The sequence below is a fragment of the Manis pentadactyla genome, chromosome 4, assembly GCF_030020395.1.
Source record: "Manis pentadactyla isolate mManPen7 chromosome 4, mManPen7.hap1, whole genome shotgun sequence".
Classification (NCBI taxonomy): Eukaryota; Metazoa; Chordata; class Mammalia; order Pholidota; family Manidae; genus Manis; species Manis pentadactyla.
The window spans coordinates 101,319,451-101,333,323 of NC_080022.1; the positions used below are offsets into that span (position 1 = coordinate 101,319,451).

The following is a 13,873-nucleotide window of genomic DNA, read 5'->3' on the forward strand; positions in this document are numbered from 1 at the left end:
GCCTCTTCAGTAGCTGCTCATCTGCCCTCCAGCCTCCTTGCTTGAGACTGACAAGGCCCACCTGCTCTCGCCAGCATGCGGCAAGCCTGCTTGCCATCACCCACTTCTGCTCCACTCACTCTGGCCTCACAGCTACAGAACAGGTGCAATGATCTAAAACACCCCTACCCCACCACCAAACCCCTCTGGTTTCCCCAGCTCTACTGCGCCTGCCCCTCAGCGCCTGAGAAGGTAAGCACTTGCTGCGGCTCAGAAAGGGAGTCACTCGGCTGTGCAGGGAGATCAGGTTCCAGGCCCAGCCTCACCGGTAGTCAAGAGGTAGGAGGAGATTTGGAGCAAGTCACCTGATCTCAGCATTTCCTTAAATCACCGTCGACACTGCAGGCTAGCTCTCCACAGGTACTGAATTAATTAAATTCACCCTCACAACAACCCTGTTAGTAGATCCATTATCCCCACTTTAAAATACTGAGGAACAGAGAAGTTAAGTCATTTGTCCAAGGTCACACCTCTACCAGGGGCAGAGCTAGTATATAAACCCACGCAGACTGGTTCAAGAGCTAGTGCTGACCTCGCCCGCAACACCTGGTGTGGGAGAGTGGGAAGTAGTGGAGAAGAAGGGCTCCCCTCTCTGCCCTCTTTAATAGGTTGTTGTAAAATAAGCCAGTGGGATTTGTGGATGAGAAGCAGGGAGGAGGCAGCCCCAGTCCTTGGGCTGATTTGTACCCGCACCATAGCGTTAGCTCTCCAGGGCCGCCCCCACGGGACCCCCTCTCTTGGCACACCTGTGTAGCCATCGAGGCAGAGGCAGGTGTAGCCGCCCTCGCGGCTGCGGCAGCGGCCATGGGGACTGCAAGGCCTCGAGTAGCAGAGGTCCACCTCCGTCTCGCAGTAGTCGCCGGTGAAGCCCGGCGGGCAGCGGCACCGCAGCCCCCCGACTGGGTGGATGGGCCGGAAGAGCACCGAGGAGGAGGCGATGAAGGGCGCGGAGGAGTCGAAGCGCAGCACCGACACGCAGCGCATGTAGTTCTCGCAGGGTTCGCGCAGGCAGATGTTGTCGTCAAACGGCAGCACGCGCTGCGCCGAGATAGCCGTCAGCAGGCTGCGGTTGAGGTACAGGCGCTCCTGCAGGTCCTCGGAGGGCAGGAAGGGCGGCCCACCCCCGGGCGCGGGTGGCTGGCCCACCGACAGGCTCACGTTGAGGATGTGGCCACCCGGCGCATCGGTGTCGCGCTGCACATTGAAGACCACCACGTGGTTAGGGGGTGTGGCCAGCGTGGCCGCCACCGCCTGAATGAAGAGACCCAGCAGGGGCGACAAGAAGCGCTCAGGGGACATGTCCTCCAGGCGCAGCGTGATGCTGTGCGTGAGCATCTCGTCAGTGATGATGATGACACGCAATGCGCACTGGGCAGTCACGCTGTGCACACCGTCTGCAGAGAGATGACACGGGTCAGGACCTGGCCTGGGGCTGGGAAGAGCAGGGAGGGGTGCCAAGCTGTAGACCTGGCCTTGAGCAGCAGTGCCGGGAGCAATGAATGAGTGTGGCTGCAATCCAGCCAGCATAGTTCTGCATCGCTTAGTTGCCTAGAAGGGATTTTTTCTAACTGGCATAAGGTGCCCAACACAGTATGTGTGTGCCACCTGTGAGCAAGTCACTCCATGAGGGATCAGCCTCCACAGGCACTTACAGGGATGGAATTTTCAGAAATTCTCTTTGCATACTTACCCCAAACCCTCTGTTGTGAAGCATGGCATATTTTTTAACGTTTGTGTGCCTTCCTTGCCGGAGCCATGAGTTCTGCCCCTTATATCAGATTAAGGGCTTCTGAGCCCAAGAACCCTATTTTGCCTTTCTCTTTCCTTCTACAGAGCCCAGAGCACCAAGAGAAACCTACAAAAATTATCCTTCTGCCCCCTCAGCCTCTATGTCTCAACACTCCCATAACCCTGACCCTGGCTATGCTCCCTCCTCCCTTACCACAGCAGAGAGTGGGGGGTGAACTGGGTCAGTGGGGCACCCAGTCCCCCTCCCACTAAGCCCCTTGGCTGCCTGGGCTCAAGCCTGCTATCACCATGGCAACACCCCACACAAAGCATTTCTTCCCGCCCAACTCTCTGGGCTGCTGAGGATAGCCTGGGGGGCCCCACCCCAGGAAATCCAGCTGAGCCACCATACCAGAGGCAGTACCACCCATGGCCCTGATGTGTATGGGGGGCAGAGATGAAGGGCCTGGGCAGCTTCCAACCTGAGACTTCAGACAGAGCCCCGCTGACCTCTCCTCTGGCCACAGGGCCTCTGACTGCTTATCACCCACTTGGCTCACCACATTACAGCCGAATGCCTGCCACATACTCACTAATAAATAGTTAGATCCTAACGCACTCAGTGTCTCAGTTCACCCCACACCCTAAGCCCATTAATACCATACACATCTGAATGCATACACACCAGCAATGGGTTTTATTTAGCTCAAAATTGAAAGCTGGATGCCAAGGGGAGGGGAAAATGGCTTGAAGGGCTATAGGGATATATATTTTTTTAATTTACCACAATGTTCTACACATAGTAGGTGTTCAATAAATATTAAGATATTGATGAGAATATACTCAGTTTCCAGAGCAAAAAAAAAGGTCTTTAAAACACATCAGGAGGGGCTCTGTAGATACTGAAAAGGACACTGGCAGGAATGGGGCAGGAGCTGGTGTTTCTGGGGTGGGGTGGGAGTAGAAAGGGAATAGTCTATGCTTCTATGTCATACCTACTTGAAGTGGCTGACTACACTAGGTGACTCAGTTAAGCCTGGGAAGGGTAAAAGCAAACACCCGTCTCAGCCATGTCCTCGGCCCGCCGCCCACCTGCCCTCCAGCCTCCTTGCTTGAGACTGCCAGGGCCCGCCTGTTCCCGCCAGCACACGGCAAGTCTGCTTGCCATCACCCACTTCTGCTCTGCCCACTCTGGCTTCACAGCTACCAAACAGCCTGTTCCTTCCCACCTGGCCTATCCAGATACCAGCCCACAGTCCTCTAGTTTTCTAACCTGCCCTAAACTCACCTACTCCAGGAAGCCTGCCCAGATTTATGGCCTCAGGCTTTACTTTCCTCCCTCTTTCAGAACTCCCTGGACTCGGGTATGGAGCTGGCACAGGCCTCTGGCTTCTCTGGGGCCTCTGCCAGATGATTCCTTAGTGGGACAGGGTGCAGCCCAAGAATCCACACAGAGTGCTCCTAAGTGATTAGAGAGGGGAGGCAGCAACCAAGGCCAACAAGCAAGAGAAACCTCACCACAACTCAGTCCTGGAACACGCCCTTCTCCCCGGTTTCCTGTCCACCACCATCCCAGGCCCCACCTGTGCTCCTCACCCAGTGTGTCTCTGTTGCTTCCCATCTGGTCCGCCATCTGTGGCCACCTGTCCCCTCTGCTATTGTCTCCCATCCCAGCAGTCAACCTGCTGCTGTCCCCTTCCTCTTTGTTCCTCTTCCCTGCCTTGACCTGGGTCACCCCTAAGGCGCAAAGGCAGCAGTGAGTACAGGAGTCACAACTGGACTCCACACCTCATTTCCCCTGGCAGATATGCCAGTGGAGACTGTAGACCTGCAGGGGGTCTGCTAGTCTAGGGACTGACCAGATCATGGACAGGAGCTCCTGTGTGTCCTAGCAGAGTAAGACAGGGGCAGGGAGAATTTAGGCTTCAGGAGAGCCATCCATCCCAAGCTGGGGCAGCTGCAGGCACAGGGAACAAGAGACAGGGAAGTCAGAGAGGCATATTATAGTACATAGGACATATTATGTTAAATTGTGCATTAATGATTAAGGAAGACAAAGGCCCAGGAAAAGAACCAGCAATGGAGAAAGGGGGAAAGGAGGAGAGAGCCACCCAGGGGATGGGGAGAGAGCAATGGACTGTGGCAGTGCAGAAGAGCCACCACAGGCAGGGGCAGGAAAGAAAGAAGAGCCAAAGAACAAGAGAAGGAAAACAAACAGGGGCGGTGGGAGTCAATTCCCCCTAACCCCAGCCTCCCTGAACTTTGGGTTGCCATGGTGACTGCCTCCAAGGGTCAGGGCTGAGGGAACAGGGTAGGGATAGGGTTGGAGGGCCAGCCAAGGCCTTTCCCTGTATCCCAGCAGAGCCAAAGTCTGGGGCTCTGCTCTGGTAAGAGCTTGAGAGCTGGGTAGAGTCGCTTCAGTCCCCAATCCTTAGGGTCCTGTCACTCTCACCTAGGGCAGGCTTGGGGAGGACAGAGGGAGAAGCCCCTTCTTCCTACACCTCCCACTGCCTTGCTTCTCTTAGCAGAGGATATGGGCTATAGGAACTCCAGCTTCTCACTATCTCCTCCCAGAGGAGAAACAGAAGCTTCAAGGACACAGAGCCTTGTCCATGACCTCTCAAAGCTCACACACTCTGGCTCCCATGTCCACCTGAGGAGTGGGGCAGGGGAGGTGGCTGTCCAAGGACCATGAGCACAGAGGGGGCCGAAGCCACCGCATGCATGTCACCCTGCTCCAGGCCTAGACTCCCTGGAGTGGCCATGGAGGCCTGCCAGGCTTGTCTCCTCCTCCCCTCCCTGGTGTGTCTGGAGTGGGGGGTGCCCTGGCCCATCCATTCCCAGGGTGCTGCTAACAAGGGCCCTCATGAGCATCCTGGTTGTTCACAGGCTTAGGGAAGGGACTCAGAAACCTAGAGCCAGCCCTCTCCTTGCTGATGCACTCATTCCCCACAGCTGACAGAAAAGACAGACTGGCGCCCCCACCCCACTCTCCTCCCCCAGCCCTTCTGTCCAGGTAGTCTGCAGGCTGAGCGCTTGGCCAAGCAGCAGGAATGCCCAGCCTGGGTCCTGGCCAGGCTCCCATGCCCCAAGACTCCGTTCTCTCCTCATGAGATCAGGGGGCTTTGCTCTCAAAGGCTACCAGTGGACTGGCCCATCCTGGTCCCCACACCCCATTCCCTGAGCCCAGGCTGGTCACAGCCAGCAGGGAAAGCCTAGAGTCCTAAGAACAGCCCATTGGGTAGCAAAGGGGCCCAGGAAGCCTCAGCCTGCCCCTGGCTTCACTGCAGCCCTTCCCCCAAGCTGGACCCCGAATCATGGCCTATGACAGTGGGGTCTGTTTGGACAGAGACAATGAGCCCAGCCCTCACTTCCTGCGAGAGCTTTGAAGGGGGGGCCAGGCCAGCCTCTTTCTGCCTGGAGGGAAAAGAATGCACTAGACAAAGTCCCCCTCAGCCTGGTCTGCGGCTCAGTCTGGAGCCAGAGGGGCCAAAAGAGGCCCAACTGCAGGGTCCTGACCCTGTGGTGGCAACCCTGTGCCCCCAAAGCCCTCAATTCTGTCAGAAGGCTGTATGAGATCACAGGAATCTCCTGCCGGGCGTGAAGGGGTGCTGAGGGGGCTGGCTCGCCTCTCCCAGCCACTGTCCTCTCCACCCCTCCCCCAGCTCTCCTGGTCCCCCAGTCTTCCACATGCCTTTTTTCACAATTCTTGGCAGCCACAGCCAGGGCAGCCTCACAGTACTTCCCCTACCGCGTCACAGGCTGGCAGGCAGGGGGCAGCCAACCGAAGCAGCCCAGCCCAGCCTGGAGTGGCAGGCGGGGCCTGCACCAGCTGCCAGGATTCCAAGGGCTCCTTCCCAAGCTGCTTCTCACCCCTCAACCTCGGCACCAGGCACCAGGCAGAGAGGCAGTCAGTGGTTCCTCCTTAGAAGGCTGCCCAGGCTCTCCCCCAAAGGCCACCTCCACCTCAGTGTCGCTTACCTGACACCAGTACACTCATGATGGCCTCCAGAGGCCGGTTGTTGTCCAGCGCCCGGCTCAGCCGCAGCTCGCCCGTGGAGGCATTGAGCAGGACCACGCTGAGTTCATTTCCCCGCTCAAAGCTGTAAGTCAAGCTGTCTGAAATGTCAGGGTCGTGGGCAGGCACACGGCCAATGGCACCCCCAGGGAAGCTGCTGGAGCGGTTGGTGACATAGTTGTTGAAGAGGATCTCAAAATTGCCCAGCACTGGGGGGTTGTCATTGCGGTCAAGCAGGCGGACATGGACTGTGGCCCGGCTCACCAGTGGAGCCGACGTGGCCTGGATGACCAGGATGTATTCAGGCCGGTCCTCATAATCCAAGTCCACCAGAGCAGTCAGCTCCCCAGAGAAGATGTCCAGCTGGAAAACCTCAGGGATGTTGCCTTCCACGATCTGGTACATGATCTGGGCATTGGTGCCTTCATCAGGGTCCGTGGCTGTGACACGGGCCACAGCCAGCCCAATGGGGCTGTTCTCTTCCACAAACACATCAAACTCGTCCTGCTCAAAAACAGGTGGATTGTCATTCACATCCAACACAGTGACTGTCACTTCCATGGGTGTGCGGGCTGGAGGCATCCCTTTGTCCACTGCATATGCCCGCAAGATGTACTGGGCCGCATTCTCACGATCCAGCCTCCGCAGCGTTCGCACAATGCCTGATGTGGACTCTATGATGAAGTCTCCATCTCCATCATTGCCCCCTTGAAAGGTGTAAAAGACCCTGCCATTTAGGCCAGAGTCACGGTCAGTGGCTGATATCTGCAGGACGCTGGTGAAGGGTGGCACATCCTCATAGACACTGCCCTGGTAGGAGGCCCGCAGGAACTGAGGGGCATTATCATTCACATCATTCACCAGGATCTCCAAGTAGGTGGTGTCAGACTTCTGGGGAATGCCATTGTCTCGGGCAGTGATAGCTAGGGTGTAGGACACTTGGTCCTCATAGTCCAGCTCAGCCTGGGTGGTGACAGCCCCGGTATCTGCATCAATTCGGAACTGGGGGATGCTGTCCTCCATAAAGTAGGTGATGCGGGCATTCTCACCTGTGTCCTCATCTGTGGCACTGATCAGCACCACTGTGGTGCCTGCTGGCCGGTCCTCATTAACATTCACTGTATAATGGGAGCTCTGAAAGACGGGACGATGAGTGTTGGCATCAGTGACATTCACCACCACCTGTGCTGTGTCCTGCCGCGTGCCGTCAGAGGCAGTGACGGCCAGTACATACTGCCGCTCAAGTTTGTAGTCCAACGGCAAGGCGAGGGACACCAGCCCCCCCCCACTCTGGCTGGTGATGGAGAAGCGATTGCGGGTGTTACCACTGGTGATCTGGTAGGTGATGACGCTGTGGGCGTCACGATCCACAGCTGACACTGTCACCACACTGGTACCCACAGCTGCGTCCTCATTGAGCCTCACCGTATACTCTGGTTGGGTAAAGGTTGGGTTGTTGTCATTGACATCCAGGATGGTCACACTGATACTGGCTGAGGCAGTGAGCACTGGGGTGCCATGGTCTCGGGCTTCAACCCCAAAACTGTAGAAATCAACCTCCTCTCGGTCCAGCTCAGCAGCCACGGAAATCCAACCTGTGCCATTGTTGATGGTGAAGGGGAAGTCATGCCCAACCCCAGCAAGGCGGTATTCCAGGCGGGCATTGTCACCAGCATCAGCATCGATGGCCTGGACGTGGAGAACCAAGTATCCTAAGGGGACACTCTCCAGGACAGTAGCCTGGAAGGGAGTGCTGACAAAGATGGGGGCATTGTCATTGATATCCAGGACTTGCACTGTCACCAGGCCTGAGACATTGGAGAGTGGGGGGCGGCCACCATCCTGGGCCCGAACTCGGAGGGTATACTCCTTGGTCGTCTCATAGTCAAGAGGGCTTACCACATCCAAAGCCCCTGTCTGGGCATCCAGGTAAAACTGTCCCCGAGCATTGCCACTCATTATGCTGTAATGCACCAAGGCATTGCTGCCCTTGTCTCGATCTGAGGCTGTGACCCGGAGTACTGAGGCCCCTGGGGTCACATCCTCCTGGACCTGCACCACATAGCGCTTCTCGCTGAACTGAGGGGCATTGTCATTATCATCCTCCACTGACAGGAAGACAGCAGCTGTGGCACTCCGAGGACCGGGGTCCCGACCCTGGTCACTTGCCTCCACTGTCAACTGGTAGGATTCCACCTCTTCCCGATCCACAGGGCCACGGGTTCGGATCACCCCAGAGCGTGGGTCAATCTCAAAGACTTCAGAGGGGCTGCCCCCCAGCCCCTCCAGCAGGCGGTACAGAATATTGGCATTGGGAGGGGCGTCACCATCTGTGGCTCTGACAGTGAGCACCTCATAGCCAACCTCCAGGTTCTCCCTGAGACTCTCCTTATACTCCTGCTGCTCAAAAACAGGGTCATGATCATTGGTGTCAGTCACCAAGATGGTGAGCGTGGCCAGGGCACTGCGTCGGGGCATGCCATGATCCTGTGCTGTGACCCTGAAGACATGGGTGCTCTTGGTCTCACGATCCAGCTCCTCAGCGGTGGTTACAGCACCAGTGGTTGGGTCCAGGAAGAAGAAATGGTTGGAGCGGCTGTCAAAGAGGGCATCCATGGTGTACTCAAGGCGACCAGCCTCACCCGCATCTGGGTCGATGGCCCGCAGGGATGCCACAGGGGTACCCGCCGGCTGGTTCTCAGGCACTGTGGCCTGGTAGCTGGGGGGCTGGAACTGTGGGGCTGTATTCACATTCCTCTTCCGACGCCCGCCCAGGGTCTCTCCTGCTGACCTTTCCCCTGCCCTGGGCCCCAGGGTCTGCACCAGCTTGCAGGACTGGCATCTCAGCTGTGGGGCCTTTAAGCATGGGTATTCGTGGGGCAAGGTGAGCTTGCCCTGTGGGGAAAGGTGGCCTCCAATGCCCAAGAGGCGACAGCTCCAGGGACAGCCTTCAGGGGCTGGTGGCAGGGGGATGTGGGCCCCGGGTTCCGGACACCAGACCCTCAGACCATCGTGGTGCGGCACTAGGTGGCCAGTCAGCTCGGTGCCCGCGTCCCTGCAGCGGCTGGTGTACAGCCAGAGGTTTGACGCTGAGGCTGGACAGAGCCAGCCCACGGGGGCGCAGGCGCCCGAGGAGCCACCTCCCCCGGGGCCCAGGGAACGGCAGGGCCCCACTTGGTTTGCCAGCAACGGCGGTAGGAGCTGCAGTATCAGCAGCGGCGTTGCAAAGGCGGCGCGGGCTGCGCGTATCCGCATCGCTCCTGCTCCTGGCCAGCCGGGTCAGCGGCGGCGGCGGCTCCTCCTCCGGCTTCTGCCCACGCCGCCGCGCCTCATGCCGGGCCGGGGCGCCGGGCCCCGGGGGCCAACCGTGCACCCCGCGGGGCCTGCGCCCGACGACGCGTCCGGGCTCGCACTGCTGCCCGATCCAGGCCCGCGCCCGGGTCGCCGCGAACACCGCGCCCTGGGGCCGCGCCTCCACTTACGCGCCCGGCTCTCGCCACCTGCGCCCGCGCACCCCTGGCCCTGCCGGCCCCCAAAGCCCCTGGGTGTCCCCCTCAGCCCCTGCGGGATCGCCCACCTGCGCCTCCGGAGCCGCACACCCGGCCCCTGGCCCGGCCCCAGCCTTCCCCAATGGCCCTGCGCCCCGTGTCCCCACCGCGGCTGCTGCGGTCTCCGCGGCCCCGGGCCCAGCCGCACGCTCCCTGGTCTCCTGGGCGGGCGGGCGAGCTCTGCAGAGCGGCGGCGGCTGCGGCTCATTACCATAGACCTGCTCGCGCCGCCGCCGTCTTAAAGCGGCGACGCCAGCGGTACCGAGGGAGGCGGGCCCCACCCAGCGCCCGGCCCCGCACCGCTGTTCTGGGATTCTTCCTGGCGCGCCTTCCCATCCCAGGCCTTCCCCAGGACTGCTCCTGGGCGGGTGCCAGATCCCTACCATATCCGAGAGGGGAATTAGCAGCTACAACTCAGACAGCGAATGTTAATAATGGTGACAGTACCCTATGTATGCTTAGAGGTTTTCAAAACATTTTGAAAGGCTCTTGGAAGCCAAGGGCCCATCTCACACACAACCTATGAAGGCTAGTGAGAGTCACTGATGCAGGCCCTCACTGCTGTCCCCTCTCTTAGTTCCTGGGTCAGACTGCAGTGCTAACAGGACGCTGCTCAACAGTATAAAGCGTCTTCCATATCCCAGAGAGACATGGCACAGTGAGGTCCTGAGTCCCCATCCCCACCCCTCAGAGAGGTGGTAGTCCAACCAGGATGCCCCTTGGGGTCCAGCTGCTGGGCAGAATGACCCCAGCTTCATCTAACTCACCACTTGGGCTTTTTAGGGGGAGGTAAGCTTAGACTGTCAGAGCAGAAGCCAGCTGGTATAAACATGTTAATATTACCAGGTTCTGAGGCCCAGAGAGGGCAAAACTTGTACATGGTCACAAGGCTGGTTAAGGGTGGAGCCCAGCTTTGACACCTGCTTCTGGAGTCCTAGACTGGTGGCTTTCACTGACAGATAGTACCGCCTGTCTGGAGAGAGAACCTCTTGCCCCCTCCCTCCTTCCACATCAACATCCAGCCACCGGGCCCTCCTTCCACCCACAGCTCTGTGATCAGCAAACAGCTCTGCACAGTGCACAGGGCTCCTAAGCCTCTTCACAGTGTTGGCCTGCAGACTTGACCTTCCACTTGAAAGGGGTGTGCAAAATGCCAGGATTCCTGGGAGTGGCCCACAGGCATGGAAGCTGGGCCGTGAAGCAGAGCCGGGTGGGGAGGTGGAGGGTGATCCGGAGGAGGCTTCCTTCTCTCATACTACAACCAGAGGCCACCATCCAGGTACTGCAGGGCCAGCTGGGAGTGCAGTGAGGGGCCTGGTCAGGTGGTATAAGGGCTGGCCTGGGGAGGAAGCCAGGGCTTCAGTCCCAGCCCTACCACCCTCCAGCTGGATGACCTTGGTCAAATTCCTGTGCCTCAATTTCTCTTCTAGAGGACTGAATAAGGTGCATGTTTTTCAAAAGTTGATTTAGCAGTAGAATTATTTTTTCAAATGAAATCTGAAGTAGAAGCCCAAAACATAAAGCAGATACAAGTAGTGCTACTGGGTTGAAGATGGGGATCATCATCTGCACTGCTCTCCCAACCAAGAAACCCCTGGGCCACCCTGTGGAGCTGGAGGGTCTGGAGGAACCCATTTGAAAAGCACCGAACCAGAATCTCCCTTCCAACACTGCACGGCAGTGTCACTCTCAGCAGGTCACAGCAGAGGGCCTGTGAATATCCTCTGAGGGGCCCCAGGCCCAGGGAACTTCTGTGTGGCCACACAGTGATGTCAAGGATGATTAATCAGCTTTTCTCTTTCTCCCCAGGAGAAAGGAAAGATGAGCCTTGGGGACACCACCAGGGATTGGGGTTCGACTACATTCCTGGCAATGGTGATGGACAGGATGGGGGAAGGAAGTAGGCAGAGGACCCATGGCACAAGGGAATGCCCTCCCCTTGACTGAAGATGAGCTTTCTTACTCTGGACAAGATCAAGGGCAACTCCAGAGACAGAGGGGTGGCTGAAGCAGCCACCACATGGCTCTGCCTCCCTGGACTTCCTTTGACTCTGGTTTGGGAGGATCTAGGGCTGCGTGGGCACTTTGCTTTTCACCTAATAGCCATGTGGCACAGAAAATGCTTGGAAATTATACCATCTGTTAATTATCCTTTGAATCAGGGTTGGGTAATGAGACTCTCATTTCTGTTGAAGGCCCAATTGAACACATGGTGAAACTGCAGCTCTCCATTCATGTCTCTCTTTGTACTAAAATAAGCTTTCTGGGTGGGAGAGCTGCAGCCTTGGTTCTGGAGCCTGGCACTGAGACTGGAGTTGCCAGGGAAGGCCTGGGCATAGGAAGCCCCCCTCCAGGTGAGTTTCTGCCCAAGGGTAGACAGGTTGGGGGATATAAGGAACCCCTCCCTGCCTCTCCACGCACCGTTGGAAAATAGTCCTTAATCCTTTCCCCACCCAACCCCAGGGGCACAGGACAGAGCTGCCTACCTGGTCCATGTCACCTCTTCAGCTAATTCCATCTCCCAAAAGCAAGAAGGAAACTTCCAAGTCTTCTGTGCATCACAGGAGTCCCAGACAAGGGCTTGCCCTGGTGGTGTCCTCCTTGACCCCCAGGGGAAGGGCTGTCTACTTCACTGTAAGGAACCTTTAGACCTCCCTCTTACTGGGAGAAAATCAATGTGCAGCAAGATCTAGGCATCTGTCCAAAGGGAAAACCTCCCGGCCAAGCCTCCTACCTTCAGTGGAGGCTCAGGGAGGAAAGTGACCAGCTGTGATGGCCCTGGGCCTCCCTCTCAGCTCTAAGGGGTCTTTCTCACCCATGCACACTTGCAGAAGGCATGGTCCCAGCTCTAAACAAAACAGGATAGAATGGGTGATGTGCTCCAGGAGTAAATAAGACAGAAAAAGCTAAAGGAAGAGGAGAGAGCAGTGAGGGTTAAGGAAATCCCACAGGGCCTGCTGGAGGAAGTGGGACTTGGGTTGCATCTTGAAGAATCAGGAGCAGCATTCCTAGCAAAAGGAAGGAACTCATCAGCAAACTCATTTAACCTAGTTAAGGGGCTTCTCCAAGGTTACACAACTAGTAAATGGCAGACCTGGATATGAACCCAGGCAATCTGGCTCAAGACTCCATGTTCTTAAGCATTAAGCTATGAATGAATGAGATATGAGTGTTACCCTAGCTAAAGCCAAGACTGGGGTGGGTGTGTTGTGGCCCAGCACACAGAAGGACAGACGGGGCACACTGGGAAGAACCAGGTGACCCCTGTCATGGGCAGATCCTGATGGGCTGAAATCTGGACCAATGGCCTGCTTGGAAGGAGGGGCGTGGAGGGAGGCTGCAGGCAGGAAGGTCATGGTGACCTTCGGTGGGTGCACCGGACGGTTTCTCTGGCATGAGAGAGAGGTAGGGAGATCCTGATTCCCATGCAGCCTGATCCTGTTTCTGGGCTCAGCGTTGTTTCATAAAGGGCACAGATACAGATAGGGGGAGAGGGGAGAGGCTGGCCATGGGGAGGTCCAGACACTGCCGTCCTGGGACTGTGGGTTGGGTTGGGATGGAAGAGACCAGGAGGCAGCAGTCCAGGGAGGGACAGGACCTGCTTGTGCTCCTGTCCACACTTGCCTCACATGCCCAGTTTGCTTTTGCTTCACAGCTGGAGGGTTGGCACTGTTATTTCTCAGCCCCCCACTCCATGCAGACATAGAGGGGGTACTCAGAGTTGTGTGGGTTTTTCCTATAGTTACTGCACCTTCAAACCAGTCTTCACTCAGCAGTCCAAGTCATCTCTTTTTAGATTAATAATCATTATTTTTAGATATAAAAGGAACTCTCCCAATTCTTTATTTTGAAAAATGTTAAGCACTAAGAAAAATTGCCACAATGGTACAATGCATCCCCAGATACCCTCCACCTAATGACCTTATATTTTTCAATAATAATTGTGATTGTTGACACTGTTTTCTGTCACGATTTTTGGAGAACAAAATGAGAGTGAGACGCAGACGTCCCGGCACCTCATGCCCGTGCCCCTCAGTCTGCATCTCCCGAATTAAGAGCCTCTCCCACATTCCCACAGGACCACTGCCACCCGCGGAACACGAACACTGACTCCTGGGAGCATCTGATATCCAGTCTGAAAATTCTATATTGCCCCTCAAAGGTCTTTGATAGCTGCTACTTTCAAACTAGAAGTTCATGCATTACATTTGGTTATAGGTTGTGTTAGGTTTCTTTCTTCCTTTCTTGTGATATTGACTGTTTGAAGAGCCCAGGCCAATTTTCTTGTGGGATGTGCCACATTCTGGATTTACCTGATTAAAGGACCCCTCATGGTGTCCTTCACAGAGTAATATTACAAAGCCTCAATCTGAGAATGTTGCTCCCTTCCTGAAAACCTTGCATGAGCTTTTCAGCTGTGACTTGAATAAAAGCCAACTTCCTCATGTTGGTCCACAAAGCTGTGTGTGCAGGGCCCCGGCTTCTTACTCCTCTGCTTCACTCAGTTCTGGGCACCTTGGCTTCCTTCCTGCTCTTGAAT

The 13,873-nt window shown here is 56.7% G+C and overlaps 1 protein-coding gene across 4 annotated transcripts in view; it reads right to left on the reverse strand.

Moving 5' to 3' along the window:
- Window positions 1-9,281, reverse strand: part of CELSR2 (cadherin EGF LAG seven-pass G-type receptor 2) — a 27,670-nt gene extending 18,389 nt beyond the window's left edge. For all 4 annotated transcript variants that reach the window (XM_057500561.1, XM_036916663.2, XM_036916662.2 and 1 more), the window contains exons 1-2: window positions 5,749-9,281; window positions 786-1,433 (exon numbers count right to left, since the gene is read on the reverse strand). In XM_057500561.1, coding sequence (XP_057356544.1) covers window positions 786-1,433; window positions 5,749-9,040 — 3,940 coding nt within the window. In that variant the 5' untranslated portion in view covers window positions 9,041-9,281. The remainder of the gene's footprint in view (window positions 1-785; window positions 1,434-5,748) is intronic.
- Between the last annotated feature and the right edge of the window lie 4,592 nt (window positions 9,282-13,873).